Genomic DNA, 21,203 nt, shown 5'->3' with positions numbered 1-21,203 from the left:
CCACAGTTGGTTGTGATCCACTTAGTCAAAGGCTTTAGTATAGTCAGTGAAGCAGAATTAGAAGTTTTTCTGGAACTCCCTGTTTTTTCCATGATCCAGTGAGTGTTGACGATTTGATCTCTGGATCCTCTGCCTTTTTTTTTTTTTTTTTAATTTTATTTTACTTTTAAACTTTACATAATTGTATTAGTTTTGCCAAATATCAAAATGAATCCGCCACAGGTATACATGTGTTCCCCATCCTAAACCCTCCTCCCTCCTCCCTCCCCATACCATCCCTCTGGGTCGTCCCAGTGCACCAGCCCCAAGCATCCAGTATCGTGCATCGAACCTCTGCCTTTTCTAATCCCAGCTTGTACGTCTGGAAGTTTGCAGTTTAGGTACTGATAAAGCCTACCTCGAATTTTGAGCATAACCTTGCTAGCATGAGAAATGAACGTCTTAGCTTTTGCTTGTCTATAAAGCTTCTGATTTCTCCATCGAATCTGAAGGAGAGCTTTGCTGGGTAGAGTATTCTTAGTTGTAGGTGCCTCCCTTTCATCACTCTAAATATAATTGTGCCATTCCCTTGTGGCCCGCAGAGTTTATGCTGAGAAATCAGCTGATAATCTTATGGGTGTTCCCTTATTTGTAATTTGCTTTTCCCTTGCTTCTTTGAATATTTTTTTTCTTTGTCTTTAGTTTTTCTCAGTTTGATTACTGTGTGTCTCACCATGTTCCTCCTTGGGTTTATCCTGCTTGGAACTCTGCTTCCTGGGACTCTATGTGGACTTGGATGGATGACTTTTTCCTTTCCCATGTTAGGGAATTTTTCAGCTATTACACTAGTATTTTCTCAGGTCCTTTCTCCCTTCTCCATTTGGTACCCCTATAATGTGAATGTTGGTGTGTTTAACGTTGTCCCAGAGTTCTCTTAGACTGTCTTCATTTCTTTTCATTCTTTTTTATTCTTTTCCATGGCAGTGATTGCGACCATTTTGCCTTCCAGGTCACTTATCCATTATCTGCCTCTCTTACTCCACTATTGATTCCTTCCAGTGTATGTTTCTCTGCAATTATTGTATTTTTTTTTATCTCTGTCTGTTCTTTAGTTCTTCTGTATCTTCTTGCATCTTCCTGATCTGTGCCTCCATTCTTTTTCTGATATCATGTTTCATCTTCATCTTCACTGTCATTATTGTGAATTCTTTTTCCGGTAGTAGGTTGGCCATCTCTACTTCACTTAATTATTCTTCTGGGGTTTCATGTTTCCTTCTATGACATATGACTCTTCTCTCATTTTGTCTAACTTTCTGTGACTGGTTTCCATTTCGTAGGCTACAAGATTGTAGTTCTTGCTTCTTCTGTTGCTCTCTGGTGTATGAGGCCGTCTTAAGCGACTTGTGCAGGCTTTCTGATGAGAGGGGCTGGTTCCTCCCCTGCTGTACACTGAGCTGTGTTTTGTCCCTCTCTTGGGCAGGGCCATGCTCAGGGAGACTTAAGTCTGCTCATGGGTGGGGTGTGTTCCTGTCCTGTTGGCTGTTTGGCTTTGAGGTGACCCACCACTGAAGTTTATAGGCTGTTTGGTGGGACTAATGCGGGCCTCTAGAAGGACTCATACCAATGAGTACTTTATAGAATTGCTGCTGCCAGAATCTTTGTTTCTGCAGTGAGCTACAGCCATCCCTGCCTTTGCAAGATCTTCCTTTAGTAGGCAGGTGGGTCTGACCAAGTCTCTACGGGGTCCTGCTTTTTTCCCCTGAGTCCTGGTGCACACAAGACTTGTCTGCTCCTTTCCAAGAGTGGAGTTTCTGCTTCCTCCAGCCTTGTGGAATTCCTACAGTCAAATCCTGCTGGCCTTCAAAACCCAATTCTCTAGGGACTGCTTCTCCTGTTACCAGACTCCAGACTTGGTAGCCTGACATGGGGCTCAGAACTTCCAATCTTGTGGGATAACTTCTGTGGTTTAATTGTTTTCCCGTTTTGTGAGTTGCCCACCTGGTGAGTATGGGATTTGATTTTAACATGATTGCACCCCTCCTGCCATCTCATTGTGGCTTCTCTGTCTTTGGACGTACGGCAGTTTTTCTCTGGTAGGTTCCAGTTTTTTTTTTTGGTCACTGGTTCTTCAGCAGTTAGCTGTGAGTTCAGTGTTTTCCTAAGGAGGTGAGTTCATACCCTCTGCTCCACCAACTACAGTATTGACTTTAATTTATCTTTTTCAGTTTTTTTTAATTGAAGCATAATGTATTTACAGTGTTACACCAGTCTCTGCTGTACACAAAGTGACTCAGTTCAGTCTCTCAGTCTTGTCCGACACCATGGATGGCAGCACGCCAGGCCTCTCTGTCCATCACCAACTTCCAGAGTTTACTCAAACTACGTCCATTGAGTCCGTGATGCCATCCAGCCATCTCATCCTCTGTCATCCCCTTCTCCTCCTGCCTTTAATCTTTCCGAGCATCAGGGTCTTTTCAAATGAGTCAGCTCTTTGCATCAGGTGGCCAAAGTATTGGAGTTTCAGTTTCAGCATCAGTCCTTCCAATGAATAATCAGGACTGATTTCCTTTAGGATGGACTGGTTGGATCTCCTTGCAGTTCAAGGGACTCTCAAGAGTCTTCTCTAATACCGCAGTTCAAAAGCATCAATTCTTCACTGCTTAGCTTTATAGTCCAACTTTCACATCCATACATGACCACTGGAAAAACCATAGCTTTGACTAGACGGACCTTTGTTGGCAAAGTAATGTCGCTGCTTTTTAATATGCTGTCTAGGTTGGTCATAACTGTTCTTCCAAGGAACAAGCATCTTTTAATTTCATGGCTGCAGTCACCACCTGCAGTGATTTTGGAGCCCCCCAAAATAAAGTCTGTCACTGTTTCCATTGTTTCCTCATCTATTTGCCATGAAGTGGTGGGACCAGATGCCATGATCTTCGTTTTCTGAACGTTGAGCTTTAAGCCAACTTTTTCACTCTCCTCTTTCACTTTCATCAAGAGGCTTTTTAGTTCCTCTTCACTTTCTGCCATAAGGGTGGTGTCATCTGCATATCTGAGGTTATTGATATTTCTCCCGGCAATCTTGATTCCAGCTTGTGCTTCTTCCAGCCCAGCGTTTCTCATGATGTACTCTGCATGTAAGTTAAATAAGCAGGGTGACAGTATACAGCCTTGACGTACTCCTTTTCCTATTTGGAACCAGTCTGTTGTTCCATGTCCAGTTCTAACTGTTGCTTCCTGACCTGCATACAGGTTTCTCAAGAGGCAGGTCAGGTGGTCCGGTATTTCCATCTTCTGAAGAATTGTCCACAGTTTGTTGTGATCCACACAGTCATAGGCTTTGGCATAGTCAATAAAGCAAAGTAAATGTTTTTCTGGAACTCTGTTGCTTTTTTGATGATCCAGCGGATGTTGGCAATTTGATCTCTGGTTCCTCTGCCTTTTCTAAAACCAGCTTGAACATCTGGAAGTTCACGGTTCACATATTGCTGAAGCCTGGCTTGGAGAATTTTGAGCATTACTTTACTAGCGTGTGAGATGAGTGCAATTGTGCGGTAGTTTGAGCATTCTTTGGCATTGCCTTTCTTTGGGATTGGAATGAAAACTGACCTTTTCTAGTCTCACGGCCACTGCTGAGTTTTCCAAATTTGCTGGCATATTGAGTGCAGCACTTTTCACAGCATCGTCTTTCAGGATTTGAAATAGCTCAACTGGAATTCCATCACCTCCACTAGCTTTGTTCGTAGTGATGCTTTCTAAGGCCCACTTGACTTCACATTCCAGAATGTCTGACTCTAGATGAGTGATCACACCATCATGATTATCTGGGTCGTCAAGATCTTGTGTTGTTCTCTTGTGTTGCTGGAAGAGTGACTCATTTATTCTCTTATATTCTTTTCCATTATGGTTTATCACAAGATATTGTATTCTCTGTGATGTACGTTAGGACCTTATTGTTTATCCATTCTAAATGTGATAATTTGCATCTACCAACCCCATACTCCCAGGCCATCCCTCTCCCTCCCCCCTCTACCTTGTCAACCCCAGTTCTGTTCTCTGTGTCTAAAAGTCTTTCCATTTTACAGATAGGTTCATTTGTGCCATATTTTAGATTCCACCTATGTGATATCATGTGATAATTGTTTTTCTCTTTCTGACTTAACTTCACTTAGTGTGATAATGTCTATAGTTGCATCCACGTTGCTGCACTTGGCATTTCATTTTTATGACTGAGTAGTATTCCGTTGTATTTATACCATATCTTTGTCCATTTATCTGTTGGTGGGAATTTAGGTTGTTTTTGTGTTTTAGTTCTTGTGAATAGTGCTGCTATGAACATAGGCATTCATGTGTCTTTTTGAATTACAGTTTTGCCTGGATGTATTCCCAAGATTGCTGGGTTATATGGTAATTCTATTCTTAGTTTTCTGAGGAACCTTCTTTTTGTTTTGCATTGTAGCTGTACCAGCTTACATTCCCATCAGCAGTGCAGGAGGTTTCTCTTCTCCACATCCTTTCCAGCATTTGTTATTTATAGACTTTTTAATGATGATCATTCTGGCTGCTGTGAGATTGTACCTCATTGTAGTTTTGATATGCATTTCTGTAATAGTGAGGTTGAGCTTCTTTTCATGTGCTTACTGACTATCTGTATATCTTTGGAAAAATATCTGTTGAGGTGGAGAATTAACTATTAAGATCTTTTGCCCATTTTTTGATGGGTTGTTTGTTTTTTTGTTCTTGAATTATATAAACTATTTGTGTATTTTGGAGATAAGTACTTGTTGGTCCTATCATTTATAGAAATTTTCTCCCACTCCATATCTTGTCTTCATTTTTTGTTGTTGTTGGGTTTTTCTTATAGTTTTCTTTGCTATGCAAAAGCTTGTAAGTTTTATTAGCTCCAATTTGTGTGTGTGTGTGTTTTTCTTTTTATATCTATTGCCTTGGGAGACTAAGCTAAGAAACACGTTGGTACCATTTGTATCAGAATGTTTTTGCTATGCTCTATTTTAGGAGTTTTATAGTGTTAAATAAATAAAACTAGACACTGAAGGTGGCAGAGCAGAAGGATATGAACTCACCTTACAAAAACGCCAAAATATGTTTTAAGTCTTTAAGCCATTTTGAGTTCATGTCTGTGTGTTGTGAAAGGGTATGTTCTAACTTCGTTTATTTACATGCAGCTGTCCAACTTTCCCAGCACCACTTGCTGAAGTGACTGTCTTTTTCCCATTGTTTGTTCTTGCTTCGTTCATTGAAGATTAATTGACCATAGATGTATAGGTTTATTTCTGGGCTCTCTATATTGTTCCAGTCATTTGCATGTCTGTTTTTGTACCAGGTGCAAACTGTTTTTTGTTTACTGTAGCTTTGTAGTATTGTCTGAAGTCTGGGAGAGTTATGCTTCCTGCTTTTCTTTTTTTTTCCCCCCCTGACAATTGCTCTGGCAATTGTGGGTCTATGGTTCCACATAAATTTTTGGATTATTTTACTTCTGTGAAAAAATGTCATGAGGGCGTAATTTGATAGGGATCACATTAAATCTGTAGGTTTTTCTGGATAGTATTTCCATTTTAACAGTGTTATTTCAATTCAAGAGCATGGCCTATTTTTCTGTTTCTTTGAATCTTCTTTTATTTCTTAATATTTTATAACTCTCAGCATGTAAGTTTTTCACTTCCTTGGTCAAGTTTATTCCTAGGTTTTTAAATTTTTTTGGTGAAACTTTTTTTCTCGTGGAAGGTTTCTTTTTTTTTTTTTTTTTTCGGTTTATTTATTTTTAATTGGAGGATAGTTGCTTTACAGTATTGTGTTTGTTTCTGCCAGGTATCTTTTGGCAAGATTTTAAAGGACATTCTCTTTCGGATATTTCATTGTTCCTGTGAAGGGAATGCAACCAATTTCTGAATGTTAATCTTGTATCCTACTACTTTGCTGAATTCATTTATTAGATCTGTTCGTTTTTATGTGTAGTTCTTAGGGCTTTTTATATATGTATCATGTCACCTGCATATAGTAACAATTGTACCTCCTCCCTTCCAATTTGGATCCTTTTTATTTGTTACGTGATAGGAGTTTTTATCTTGAATGGATATTGAATGCTTTTTCTGCATCTGTTGAAATGATCATGTGGTTTTTGACTTGTTACTGTGATGTGTTATGTTGATTTGTGTATGTTGAACCATACTTATCAACCTGGGATGAATCCCACTTGGTCGTGTTACATATGCATCAATGATACTGACCTGTAATTTTCTTTTTTGGTGGTTTCTTCCTCTGGTTTTGGTATTAGAGTGATGGTGGCTTTATAGAATGTCTTTGAGACTGTTCTCTCTCCTTCAGTCTTTTATATTCTTCTTTGAGAGAATTTGCCTATAATGCCCTCTGGTCCTGGGCTTTTTGTATTGGAAGTTCAGTTTTGTTTACCCTTTCAAAGAACCAGCTCTTGATTTTGTTGACTTTTTTTTCCCTATTCTTAATCTCTATTTTATTTCTCCCCCACCCCCATCTTTATTTCCTTCCTTCTTCTGACTTTAGGTTGTTTTTTTGTTTGTTTTTTTTTTTTAATTCTTTTGTGTAGTAGATTAGGCTTTTTTACTTGGGATATTTTTCTTGTTTTTGATGAAGACCTGTTATCACTATGAACTGGTCTCTTAAGAACTGCTTTTGCTGGATTGCATAGGGCTTCCCTGGTAGCTCAGACAGTAAAGCGTCTGCCTACAATGTGGGAGACCCGGGTTTGATCCCTGGGTCGGGAAGATCCCCTGGAGAAGGAAGTGGCAACCTACTGCAGTACTCTTGCCTGGAAAATCCCATGGATGGAGGAACCTGGTGGGCTACAGTCCATGGGGTCCCAAAGAGTTGGACACGACTGAGCGGCTTCACTTCATATAGATTTTCTATGATTGTGTTGTTGTTTGTCTCAAGTACTTTTTAATTTCCTTATTGAACCTTTTTTTTTTTTTTAGTAGCATGTTATTTAATCTCCATGTAATCTTTTTTTTTTTCTTATTTCCTGTGGTTGACTTCTCCTTTCATGACATTGTGATCGGAGAAAATGCTTGAAATAATATCTGTACCCTTAAATTTGTTTAGGTTAGTGTTAGTTTTGTGCCCCAGGACATGTGGTCAATCCTAGAAAATGTGTGTGCACTTGAAAAATATGTATATTCTGTGGGGTTTTTTTGGATGCAGTGTCCTGAAAATATCTATTAAGTCTTACTTTTCTGTTGTAACATTTGGGACTTCTGTTGCATTTTGATTCTCTGTCTGGAAAATCTCTCCACTGATGTGAGTTGGGTGTTAGTCTCCTACTATTGTCTTCCTGCTGATTTCTCCCTTCATATCTGTTAGTTATTTATGTATTTGGGTGCTCTTAAATTATGTGCATATTTGTTGATGAGTGTAAAATCTTCCTCTTGTATTGATCCTTTTATCATTATATAGTGTCCTTTATTTTGTAGCCTTTGCTTTAAAATCTGTTTTGTCTGATATGAGTATTGCAAGTCCCACTTTCTTTATTTTTGCATGAGATATCTTTTTCCATGCCTTCACTTTCAATCTGTATGTGTCCTTTGCCTTAAGGTGGATCTCTTGTAGGCAGAATATGGTAGGCTTTTATTTTTTAATCCAGTCTGTCACTCTTTTATTTTTTTTTTTTTAATTTTACACATGATAGTGTATATCCCCTCTTTGTTTTTAAAAATTAACTTATTTTTGGCTGTGCTGGGTCTTTGTTGTGTGTGGGCTTCTCACTGTGGTTTCTTCTTTTGTTGCTGAGCACAGGCTTTATGGGTGTGGGTTCAGTAGTTGCGGCACACAGACTCATTAGTTGTGGGGCCAGGCTTACTTGCTCTGTGGCATTTGCAATCTTCCAGCACCAGCGATCGAACTTGTGTCTACTTCATTGGCAGGCAGATTCTTATCCAGTGCTCCACTAGGGAAGTCCTACTCTATGTCTTTGGATTGGAGTATTGACATTTAAAGTAATTATTGATTCATGTATTTATTGGTATTTTTTTTTCCTTTAAAAATTTTGTTGAAATATAGTTGATTTACACTTTTCATTAAAAAAAAATGTTGAAGTGTAGTTGATTTAAATATTGCCACACCAAACTGTATTTTCCAGTTGATTCTTTTCTTCTTCCCTTTTACTTTTTGTGATTTGATCATTTCCTTTTATTCTGCCTCTCCCTTCTGGCCTGCAGTATTTCTATATTGAAGTCAACTGATAGCCTTCTGGAGGTTCCCTAGTAATGAACTCTGTTTTTATTTTGCTGCCTTTAGAATTCTCTCTTTATTTTTAACTTTTGCCATTTTTATTATGTCTTGGAGTAGGTCTATTTGGGTTCATCTTGTTTGGGACCTACTGTGCTTCCTGTATCTGGATATGTTTCCTTCTTTAGGTTTGGGAAATTTTCAGCCATAATTTCTTCAAATACATTTTCAGTCCCCTTTTTTCTTTCTTTTTCTTCAATCTCTGCATAGACTGGCCTGCTTTATATTATTACCCCATAGGTCTCTTATATTGCTTTTTTTTTTCATTTGGCTTTCTGTCTGCTCTTTTGACTGGGTACTTTCCAAGTCTGTCTTCTAGGTCACTTATTCTTTCTTCTGCATTATTCATTTTGCTATTTACTGCCTTGAGCTCAGCTTTCATCTTGGCAAATGAATTTTTAGATTTTACTTAGCTCCTTTTCACAGTTTCTAGTTCTTTTTTAATAATAATCTGTATTTCTCTTGATAGCCTTTCTTAATTCCTTCAGTATTTTCATTATCTCCTTTTTCAACTCAGTGTCTTTTAGACTGAAGAGTTTTGTTTCATTGTTCCTTCAGGGAAATATTCTTGATATTTTAACTGAGAGTGGTTTCTCTGCTTCTCATTTTCCTTGTATTTCTCTTAGTCCAAGAGTTTAGGAGAAACAACTGTCTCATGTCGTCTTAGAGGGCTATTTATAAGCAGGAACATCCCTGTATAGCTTTTTTGGGTTTTAATATTTTTTTGGTGTGAAGACCGTTTTTGATTTGGATGCTTGCTGTCTCTTTCGTCAGCATGTGCTGGTTGTTACCACCTTGATAAGGGTATGCAAATGCACAGATGCTCGACTTATGCAGGTTCCCAGGAAGGTGGGGGCTGCAGTTGTGTTCCTCTGCAGTGACAGTGTTATTCTGCAAACCCCCAGAGAGGTGGGGGCAGTGGTTGGCATTGGGTCATGAAACCCTTGGCAGCAGTGGCAGGCCTCACATGCTCCCAGGGAAGTTGACCCTGAGTGCGGACTCGCAGCAGTGGCAAGCCATCAAGTTCCCAGAAAGGTGGGGGCATTGACCTGCATATTGTTTGTGGAACTCTTGGCAACGGCATTGGCACCAGTCTGTGCCTACTCCTGGAATCTGAGATGGCAGCTACGACTTGCACCCACCCCTGGAGTTTGTGTGGGCCGCCTATGAGCATATGGAGAAAGAAGCTTCTGTGACACCCCTCTCCTCTTGCGCCCCCTAACAGTGGTCCCTTGTCTCTCTGAAGGACCCAGGCTTCTTCTTGGACTCCATCAGTTGTGGTATACTACCTCGTACCCCCTTCAGACTGTCTTCACACAGCCAACTCCAGTTCTGTCCTTTGGGCCTGATCTCCAGAGCCCAAGCCTCAGGACACAAGCTCCACCTGCCCTAGTGGTTGAATGGACAAGCATCTTAGGCTGTGGGGAGCTGGCCAGCACCAGCAGTCTGTTCAGGTTTCTCTTGGCTTTGTCCTTGGCACCTCTGTCTCTGAGCTCTCCTCTGAGGCTCCATTTCCCCCCTCTCTGTTCCAGCTGATCTCATCAGTGAGGGGACTTCCCAGTGTGCAGAAGCCTTTTCCTCTTTCACAGCTCCCTCCCAGAGGCACAGGTCCTGTCCTGATTCCTTTCTTTATTTTCTCTATTCTTTTGCCCTTCGCTGTTATGCGGAGATTTTCATGCTTCTTTGGAAGTCTGTCTTCTGGTATTGTTCAGTAGATATTCTTTGTAAGTTGGTCTACATGTAGATGTACTTCTGATGAATCTGTGGGAGGAGAGCGCTGCATCCTATTTCTCACATTTTTCTATTGGGTTATTTGCCTTTTAAAAAACTTTCATCTGAAGGTGTTCATTATCCTAAGAAACTAATTTTGTATTATACATGAGCAGTATTTTCTTTTAGTATGTTGCTTATATGATACATAAAGTTTTTTTAATTTTGGTGTATTCCAGTTTTACTGCCTTTTTACTCTTAATGGCTTTTTTCTTTTATTTTAGAAGACCCTTATACCAGTGCCAGAAAGATATATTTCCATTATGTTTTAAATCTATTATTTGTGATACAATGTGTGAATGATACGACTGTTTGCAAAATGGGTAACCAATAAACCCAACACGATTTATGCCTCATTTATCTTTCCTCATTGATTTGTAAAGCTGTCTTGTGTATAAACTACCCTATACACATAGATCTGTTTCAATCTGTTAATTTTCATATGAATACTATGTAGTTTAAATTTTTCTAACTATAGTTTTATAATACTTGCCATTTTTCTAATAGAATCATTTTTCTTTGTTTTCTCCTTCCATGTATTTTTGCTTAATCTTAAACATTTACTCCTACGTATTAGATTTAAAATCAGTTTGTTTTCTAAAAAACCTTAATGGGCGTTTAATTGGTACTGTACAGAATTTGTATTGATGTATTTACAGTACTAAATCTTGCTGTCCCAAAACAGGTTTTATTCCTTCATTTATTTAGGTTTCATTTTGTGTCCCTCAGCGAGTTTTTACATTTTTTTCCCATAACGTTCTTTTGTATGTTTCCATAACATGCATTTTGGAAGAAGTGTTAATTTTTATTTATTTGTATATGTCATAAATATTATTTCAATTGCTATTAAAAGTTTTATTTTTTATGTTTTCTGGTTAGTTATTATTGGAGTAACCCATCATTCTGGTTTACTAATACTAGGTACATACATGCCCATCGCACTGTCCTATTGTCCTAATTTGAATAATTATTACGTGGTGACCGTTGTCATTACCAATTTAGAATTTCTTTCATTTTCAGTTAACAGAAAACTTCTCCAATGGTTTATTAAACAAATAAGAGGTTTATTTATCTTATAACAGGAAATTGGCTGGTGGGTGATCTGTGGCTATTACAACAGCTCTAAAATTTCTTCAGGAGCCCAGCCTTTTGATTTTTCTAATGCACTGTCATTAGCATGTACTTTTTCATCCTTTTTGTAAGATGGTTGTTGTACCTTCTGGTATTATTTCAATCTTTCAAACAGAAAGAAAGGAATGTGTCAGGAACGCAATGAATTTTTAGCGTCCCCCTACCCCCCAGACACACCCCCAAGAAGGAGGAGTTCCCCAGCAACTTCCCCCTACTTTTGATTTATCAGAACTGTGACACATATCCTCCTCTATTGCAGAGAAGAATAAGGGGAAGCAAGAATTGAATGCGTAATTTAATAATTTAAACTTTATTTTGAGACATTTAAATGTTATTCAAAGTTTTCAGCAGGGCTATGACAGTGAAATCGATGGATTTGAAAGATTCATCAGGAAGTGATCTGCAGAATGAATTAGTAGGGCAGATGACTCTGAAGGCAAAGAAAGCTTAGCATATTGATTAAAGGAAAGAAGAGAAAAGATCACTGAAATCCAGTTAGAGCACTCATCTGGACAAGCAGACTACTCTAACAGTTTGGGGTAGATTAGTAACCTTGAGAATAGAAAGAAGAAGTAGCTTTTTTACCATTGACTCTCAAGCAGGACTAGCTGATTATTAAAGTTCTAAATGTGAGATCAATATTCTTTAATTCTAAAATGTTTAATCTGGGAAAATGACTGAGTAATGATACATTTAGGGTGTTAGAGTATTTCAAACAGATTAAAATAATTCTCTTAGATGACTTTTTTATAAGGTTGGTAAGGCAGCAGTGTAAGTTGAATAGTTCAGTCATTAACTGTTGATTTTCATAATAATGAATGGCCTAAGTATCAGCACTGAAAACTAGAAAACATGCCATCTGCCTGTAACAAACATTGATGTTCTTCAGTTAAATATGGTTTGAGTGGTGCTGAATTAAAGCCTTTGAAGATTTACTCATGACTTCTCTCTTGCGGTTGACCAGAGGGAACCCCCAACAGAACTCTGGTTATGGCTTCTTCAAGGTTAGAAGTTTATGGGATAATCTTTTGGCCTGTTACCATAGGGGAAGACATTAAGTTTTCCTGTCAGAGCAAGCACAAAATAGACTGGAAACTCAAACTAGGAAAAAGAATGTCAGCCCTATAGCTTTCTTGGTCTACATCTTAATTTTGGCATGAATAGTTAAAACCATGACAAAACCTTTCTGCCTACATTTGATGTTTCATGTTAGGACTGCCTTGGACTCTGTGATTCAGAAAATACTCTATTCATTTTGCTACTTCTTGGAATCAGTAATAAAATGTTAGAGAAAAGGTAAAAACTTTCTACAGCCCTGTATTACACCTGAAGGATTAAAGTATGGTTCTGCACAGTTCTGGTGACAAACCTTGTCTGACAAATAACCATGTGTTTAATTACAAGCCAGCATAGACATGAGTCTTTAACAATGATTCTTAACCAGTCTGCTGAAAGCAAGCATTCTTCTTTTCCAGAAAAATGGGCACATGTTGGTACTCAGAATTTTCCTTAAGGAAGCAGGAGCTCTTGATACAGAAAAAAATATAATCAGAGTTTTCAACAAACAGAAGGACCTTTGCAGTTATAAAATAGTGCTATGGCTCTTCAAGAAAACAAAACAGAAAAAACAAGACTTAAAAAACTCAGATTTACTGGTTTCAGTAAGATTCATGGTGACCATTACATCTAAAACCTAGAGCAAGCAGTTAGCTTACATTTAAGAAGACTGCATGGAGAACAAAAACAATGCCAGGAAGCAGCACACAGTGGTTTGAGCATTATGGAAAGTCTGATTAATAACAGATAAAACTGAGGATATACAATCAGTTCAGAAGAGAGTTGAGTTTCATTTTAATTCAAAAATTATTTCTTGGGACTTCCTGGTGGTCCAGTGACTAAGACTTTATGCTTCCATTGCAGGGGGGTGTGGGTTCGATCCCTGATCAGGGAACTAAATCCCACATGTGACAACTAAAAGTTTGTGTGTTGCAACTAAGAACCAGCACAACCCAATAAATAAATATTTAAGGAAAGAACTATCTCTTAAACATCTTTTGTATGTCAGCCATTGTGGTACATGCAGAAGATGCATTAATGAACAAGGCAGATGTGCTTCCATCCTTCTTAGAACTTTATTAGTAAAGGTTAAAAGGTCTAAAATAATGAAGAGGAAAGTCATGGTGGATGCATCTAAGAGACCCAGTCTGCATATAACTAGGATTGCAGAAAGAAGATATCACTTAAAAACTGGTGAAGATGTTAAGTTTCATAGTTATAAAGGTGAAAGCCCTAGTGATCCAGGCAGAAACTGTGTAAATGTAAAAAGAGGTAGGCCAGCCTTAGATAGCCAAGCAACTCATTCTCAAGGTTGAGTGAGAAAAAGATTGATTCATTGTAATTTATTATGTGGATTTCAAGTCAAATAATCAAGTTGTATGCTAGGACAGTATTCTCAGACATATATGGGCTCAAAGAACCTTTCATCTATATGTATTTCCTAAAATATAATTATCAAAATGAAGAACTTTAGAAATGGAGAAGTTATGATATAAAACGGTGATTGCAGCAGGCTTCTCTGGTGGCTCAGGGGTAAAAAATCCATCTGTGAATGCAGAAGATGCAGGTTTGATCCCTGGGTCAGAAAGATCCCCCAGAGAAGGAAATGGCAACTCACTCCAGTATTCTTGCCTGGGAAATGCCATGGACAGAGGAGCTGGGTGGGCTACAGTCCATGGGATCGCAAGAGTTGGACAAGGTTTAGTGACTAAACAGAGAGTAATAAAACCATTTAAACATAGAGTGCATGTATGCTCAGTCGTTTCTGACTCTTTGCTACCCCATGGACTGGAGCCCACCAGGCTCCTCTGTCTGTGGTATTTCCCAGGCATGAATACTGAAGTGGGTTGCCATTTCTTCCTCCAGGGGATCTTTCTGGTCCAGGGATCAAACCTGAGTCTTTCGGATCTCCTAAATTGGTAGGCAGATTTTTTTTTTTTTTTTAATCACTGAGCCACCTGGGAAACCCATTTAACCAGGATAAAACACAAATAGTTGTATCTTTATAAAATAGTATAAATTGTTTAAAAAAATTAAAAACAATAACTTTGTCTTAAAATAATGTCATCAAAATTAGCATGTAAGCCAAGGTGTAAGGGCTTTTAAATTTATAAGAAGAAATCAATAGTTTCATATTTCTTTTGAAATTGGAGATACCCATTGAAAATGAAAGTGAAGTCGCTCAATCGTGTCTGACCTTTGCGACCCCATAGACTGTAGCCTTCCAGGCTCCTCTGTCCATGGGATTTTCAAGGCAAGAGTACTGGAGTGGGGTGCCATTTCCTTCTCCAGAGGATCTTCCTGACCCAGGGATCAAACCCGGGTCTCCTGCATTGTAGGCAGACGCTTTACCATCTGAGCCACCAGGGAAGCCTATTACCCATTAGTAGGATGTAAGTAGGAGGATATTAAGTCACTTCAGTCGTGTCTGACTCTGTGTGACCCCATAGACGGCAGCCCACCAGGCTCCCCCGTCCCTGGGATTCTCCAGGCAAGAACACCGGAGTGGGTTGCCATTTCCTTCTCCAATGCATGAAAGTGAAGTCGCTCAGTCGTGTCCTACTCTTCCGACCCCATGGACTGCAGCCTACCAGGCTCCTCCGTCCATGGGATTTTTCAGGCAAGAGTACTGGAGTGGGGTGCCATCACCTTCTCCGAAGTAGGAGGATGAGTATTTTCTAAACTCCTGGGGGTAAGGGAGATGTTGGGATAAAATCCCGTATGGCACAAAAGGAAATGGCAAGGATGCCTCCAAAGAACAGAAAACATAAAATGACAGCAATTATAAGTTCAAATCATTTTAACACATTTATTCAGTTCAGTTCAGTTGCTCAGTCGTGTCCAACTCTTTGCGACCCCATGAATCGCAGCACGCCAGGCCTCCCTGTCTGTCACCAACTCCCGGAGTTCACCCAAACTCGTGTCCATCGAGTCGGTGATGCCATCCAGCCATCTCATCCTCTATCGTCCTCTTCTCCTCCTGCCCCCAATCCCTCCCAGCATCAGAGTCTTTTCCAGTGAGTCAACTCTTCGTATGAGGTGGCCAAAGTATTGGAGTTTCAGCTTTAAAATCAGTCCTTCCAAAGAACTGATTCCAGGACTGATCTCCTTTAGGATGGACTGGTTGGATCTCCTTGCAGTCCAAGGGACTCTCGAGTCTTCTCCAACACCGCAGTTCAAAATCATCAATTCTTCGGTGCTCAGCCTTCTTCACAGTCCAACTCTCACATCCATACATGACCACTGGAAAAACCATAGCCTTGACTAGACGGACCTTTGTTGGCAAAGAAATGTCTCTGCTTTTGAATATGCTATCTAGGTTGGTCATAACTTTCCTTCCAAGGAGTAAGCGTCTTTTAATTTCATGGCTGCAGTCACCATCTGTAGTGATTTTGGAGCCCCCAAAAATAAAGTCTGTCACTGTTTCCACTGTTTCCCCATCTGTTTCCCACGAAGTGATGGGACCAGGTGCCATGATCTCAGTTTTCTGAATGTTGAGCTTTAAGAAAACTTTTCCATTCTCCTCTTTCACTTTCATCAAGAAGCTCTTTAGTTCTTCTTCACTTTCTGCCATAAGGGTGGTGTCATCTGCATATCTGAGGTTATTGATATTTCTCCCGGCAATCTTGATTCCATCTTGTGCTTCTTCCAGCCCAGCGTTTCTCATGTACATATAAGTTAAATAAGCAGAGTGACAGTATACAGCCTTGACGTACTCCTTTTCCTATTTGGAACCAGTCTGTTGTTCCATGTCCAGTTCTAACTGTTGCTTCCTGATCTGCATACAGGTTTCTCAAGAGGCAGGTCAGGTGGTCTAGTATTCCCATCTCTTTCAGAATTGTCCACAGTTTATTGTGATCCACACAGTCAAAGGCTTTGGCATAGTCAATAAAGCAGAAATAGATGTTTTTCTGGAACTCTCTTGCTTTTTCCATGATCCAGCGGATGTTGGCAATTTGATCTCTGGTTCCTCTGCCTTTTCTAAAACCAGCTTGAACATCTGGAAGTTCATGGTTCACGTATTGCTGAAGCCTGGCTTGGAGAATTTTGAGCATTACTTCACTAGCATGTGAGATGAGTGCAATTGTGCAGTTATTGGATGTTCACTAATTGCCAAGCTTAAAGAGCAGTGCACCTTTCAGTAAGGTAGTTATGGAAGGTCTCATTAAAAATGTGAAAAGGAGGTGAAGGTGTAAATTGTTCCTTGAATTGGGAGCATTCCAAACAGCAACTGCAGAAGACTTCACAAGTCCATGCCTATGTAGTTTGTTTTGTTTTAGGAGTTTAAAGGGTGCTTGGGATTGAAAGTGGAGATGGCTGTAAAGAGATATGTGGTGATTTGGGGGTAAAGAATGGGTAAAATGAGTAGTGTAAACTTTTAAGTATTAGCTTTTTTTCTGAGTGTGATGAAAGGTTTTGAGTTTAGGAGTGGCAGTTATCAGTCTCATTCTGTGTTAAAAATGGAGTGAGGGTGGTTGAAAAGCAAAGACAGAAGCAGAGACCATTATGAGTCTATTATAGTAATTAAAACAAAAGATTGTGATAGATTGGACCAGAGTGATAGTAATTAGTATCAGAAATGGTATGGCACTATTAGAAATGTCTTTGAAAGATAGTGATAAGAAAATGCCAATAAGTGATAAAAGACAAGATATAAAATTACACTGTATAATCACAAGTTGAAAATATTTTATTTCTGTCTATAAATAGAAAAGGTAATTAGCATTTTTACTTCAGGGTAAGAAGATTTTTGTTTGTGGTTTTATATGTGTGTAGATTTCATATGCTTTTGTGTATTTTGCATATTCCCTTTTATAATTTGAGAAGAGGCTTAAGGTTTTCAAAATATTTTTCTTTCATAGAACAAAGAGGTGAAGAAAAAGATGTCAGATTCAAAGAAAACATCTGCATCTACTTTAAAGTAAGTAATTCTATGATTTTCTGCGTGAGAACAAATATGCATATGAATTAAATTTTAAAAGTTTTGACAACTACGTTTTTAATATATTTTAATCTCCCTGACTCAAATGGGACATCATTCTAATTAAATTATTTTAAACTTTTTTAGATACAAGCTTTGCATCTTTAGAAGATTTTGGTGTTAGAATTTCTTGGCTAATTTTTTTTTTTTTTAATAGAAAAGATACAGATGCTTCCACAGCTATTGAAACTGTGACTGCAGCTTCTGCTAGTAAGTTGTTCGTTTAATACTCCTCCAATATGAGTATATTTTGTCAGTTTACTGGAAACTTCTTGCAAGATGATGCTAGGAAAATAGTATTCATTGTGCTTTAGTAGAAGGGATCCACATTGGCCCCTGTTTTAAGCTAGTGATCCACTGGAGAATGCCCATATTCTTCAGCCTTGCATAAATGACCCCTTACCCTTTCCCCCAGATTACTTTTTCAGTCTCTTGTCACACATATGTATATTATGTTTCAGTTACTCAGAGCAGTTTATTTTCCAGCTGTTCTGTCCTATTTCATTTCACAGGTCTTTATACTGTTGATTCATGTAGAGTCATTGTCTAAATTACAGTTAACTTTATTTAGTAACAACCTGCTCCAGTATCCTTCCCTCTAGATCCCGTGGACAAAGGAGCCTGGTGGGCTGCTGTCTATGGGGTCGCACAGAGTCGGACACAACTGAAGCAACTTAACATGCGTGCATGCATTGGAGAAGGAAATGGTAACCCACTCCAGGGTTCTTGCCTGGAGAATCCCAGAGATAGAGGAGCCTGGTGGGCTGCTGTCTCTAGGATCGCACAGAGTTGGACACAATTAAAGCGACTTAGCAGCAGCAGTAAGCACTTCTGAAGTACCTACTTAGTAGGTACCAGGCCTTGTGCAAGATAATGAAAATACAAAGCCAATTAAAACTCCTTTTGGAGGGTCAAGGTGGGGCAAATTCCAATTTATTCTTTAAGGCCTGTCTCAGAAAATGCTTCTTCTTGATACCTTTCATGACCCTTAGGCATTTCAGTTCAGTTCAGTCACTCAGTCGTGTCTGACTCTTTGTGACCCCATGGACTGCAATAGGACAGGCTTCCCTGTCCATTACCAACTCCTGGACCCTGCTCAAACTCATGTCCATTGAGTCGGTGATGGCATCTAACCATATTATCCTCTGTTGCCCCCTTCTCCTCCTGCCTTCAGTCTTTCCCAGCATCAAGGTCTTTTCTAATGAGTCAGTTCTTCACATCGTATCTTTGATCTGCTTGCAGTCTAAGGGACTCTCAAGAGTTTTCTCCAACATCATAGTTCAGAAGCCTCAATTTTTTGGCACTCAGCCATTTTTATGGTCCAATTCACACATCCATACATGACTACTGGAAAAACCATAGCTTTGACTATACAGACCTTTGTCTACAAAGTAATGTCTCTGCTTTTTAACATGCTGTGTAGGTTTGTCATAGCTTTTCTTCCAAGGAGCAAGCGTCTTTTAATTTCATTACTGCAGTCACCATCTGCAGTGATTTTGAAGCCCAAGAAAAGAAAACCTACCACTTTCCACTTTTTCCCCACCTATTCACCACGAAGTGGTGGGACCAGGTGGGGCCATGATCTTCATTTTTTGATTGTTTGCGTTTTAAGCCAGCTTTTTCACTCTCCTCTTTCACCTTCATCAAGAGACTCTTGAGTTCCTTTTTGCTTTTTGCCATAAGGGTGGTATTATCTGCATATCTGAGGTTATTGATATTTCTCCCCACAATCTTGATTCCAGCTTGTGCTTTGTCCAGCTCAGCATTTCTCATGATGTACTCTGCATAAAAGTTATGTAAGCAGGTGACAATATACAGCCTTGACGTACTCCTTTCCCAGTTTTGAACTAGTCTGATGTTCAATGCCTGGTTCTAACTATAGCTTCTTGACCTACATGCAGGTTTCACAGGAGGCAGGCAGAATACCAAGATGGTCTGGTATTGCCATTTCTTGAAGACTTTTCCGCAGTTTGTTGTGATCCACACAGTCAAAGGCTTTAACATAGTCAGTGAAGCAGAAGTAGATGTTTTCTTGCTTTTTCTATGATCCAGCGGATGTTGGCAATTTGATCTCTGGTCCCTTTGCCTTTTCTAAATCCACCTTGAATATCTGGAAATTCTTGGTTCATGTACTGTTGAAGCCTAGCTTGAAGGATTTTGAGCATGACCTTGCTAGCATGTGAAATAAGTGCAACTGTGTGGTAGTTTGAACATTCTTTGGCATTGCCCTTCTTTGGGATTGGAGATTGGAATGATACTGACCTTTTCCAGTTCTGTGGCCACTGCTAAGTTTTCCAGATTTGCTGGCATATTGAGTGCAGCACTTTCACAGCATCATCTTTTAGGATTTGACATAGCTCAACTGGAATTCTGTCACCTCCACTAGCTTTGTTTGTAGTGATGCTTCCTAAGTCTCACTTGACTTCCCATTCCAGTATGTCTGGCTCTAGGTGAGTGATGACACCATCATGGTTATCCAGATCATTAAGATCCTTTTTGTATAGTTCTTCTGTGTATATTTGCCCCCTCTTATTAATCTCTTCTACTTCTGTTAGGTCCATGCCGTTTCTGTCCTTTATTGTTCCCATCTTTGCATGAAATGTTCCCTTGCTATCTCTAATTTTCTTGAAGAGATCTCTAGTCTTTTCGCATTCTATTGTTTTCCTCTGTTTCCTTACATCATTCACTTAGGAAGGCTTTCTTGTCTATCCTTGCTGTTCTTTGGAATTCTGCATTCAGATTGTTATCTTTCCTTTTCTACTTTGCCTTTAGCTTCTCTTCTTTTCTCAGTTATTTGTAAGGCCTCCTCAGACAACCATTTTGCCTTTTTGCATTTCTTTTTCTTGGGGATGGTTTTATCACTGCCTCGTGAACAGTGTTACAAACCTCCATCCATAATTCTTCAGACACTCAATCAGATCTAATCCCTTGAATTGACTTGTCACTTGCATTGTATAATTGCAAGGGATTTGATTTAAGTCATACCTGAGTGGTCTAGTGGTTTTCCCTACTTTCTTCAATTTGTCTGAATTTTGCAATCGGAGTTTATGATCTGAGCCACAGTCAGCTCCTGGTCTTGTTTTTGCTGACTGTATAGAGCTTCTCCATCTTTGGTTGCAAAGAATATAATCAGTCTGATTTCAGCATTGACCATCTTGTGATGTCCATGTATAGAGTCGACTCTTGTGTTGTTGAAAGAGGGTGTTTGCTATGACCAGTGTGTTGTCTTGGCAAAACTCTGTTAGCCTTTGCCATGCTTAATTTTGTACTCTAAGGTCAAGCTTTCCTGTTAACTCCAGGTATCTCTTGACTTCCTATTTTTGCATTCCAGTCCCCTATGATGAAAAGGTGTTAGTTCTGTAAGGTCTTTCAGGTCATCATAGAACCGTTTAACTTCAGCTTCTTTGGCATTAGTGGTTGGAGTATAGACTTGGATTGCTATGATACTGAATGGTTTGCCTTGGATAGGAACAGAGATCATTCTGTCATTTTTGAGATTGCATTTCAGACTCTCTTGTTGACTATGAGGTCATCATAGAACCATTTGACTTCAGCTTCTTTAGCATTAGTGGTTGGGGCATAGACTTGAATTATTATGATATTGAATCATTGGCCTTGGAAATGAACTGAATTACTACCATATTGAATGGTTTTCCTTGGAAACAAACTGAGATCATTCTGTCGTTTTTGAGACTGCACCCAAGTGTTGAATTTTGGACTCTTGTTGACTATGTGGGCTATTCCATTTCTTCTCAGGGATTCTTGCCACCAAGAATCGGTAGATACAGTGATCATATGAATTAAATTTGCCCATTCCGGTCCAGTTTAGTTCACTAATTTCTAAAATGTCAGTGTTTATTCTTGCCACCTCCTGTTTGCTACTGCTGCTAAGTTGCTTCAGTCGTGTCCGACTCTTTGCGACCCCATAGATGGCAGCCCACCAGGCTCCCCCATCCCTGGAATTCTTCAGGCAAGAACACTGGAGTGTGTTGCCATTTCCTTCTCC

At 39.3% G+C, this 21,203-nt stretch overlaps 1 protein-coding gene across 7 annotated transcripts in view; it reads left to right on the top strand.

Moving 5' to 3' along the window:
• ZNF638 (zinc finger protein 638) overlaps positions 1 to 21,203 on the top strand; it is a 95,884-nt gene that overhangs the window by 39,267 nt on the left and 35,414 nt on the right. For all 7 annotated transcript variants that reach the window (XM_055539701.1, XM_055539705.1, XM_055539703.1 and 4 more), the window contains 2 exons: positions 17,079 to 17,137; positions 17,355 to 17,407. In XM_055539701.1, the coding sequence (XP_055395676.1) occupies positions 17,079 to 17,137; positions 17,355 to 17,407 (112 nt within the window). The remainder of the gene's footprint in view (positions 1 to 17,078; positions 17,138 to 17,354; positions 17,408 to 21,203) is intronic.

This window comes from Bubalus kerabau, chromosome 11 (assembly GCF_029407905.1).
Source record: "Bubalus kerabau isolate K-KA32 ecotype Philippines breed swamp buffalo chromosome 11, PCC_UOA_SB_1v2, whole genome shotgun sequence".
Taxonomy (NCBI): domain Eukaryota; kingdom Metazoa; phylum Chordata; class Mammalia; order Artiodactyla; family Bovidae; genus Bubalus; species Bubalus kerabau.
This window is presented reverse-complemented; position numbering and strand designations above follow the sequence as displayed.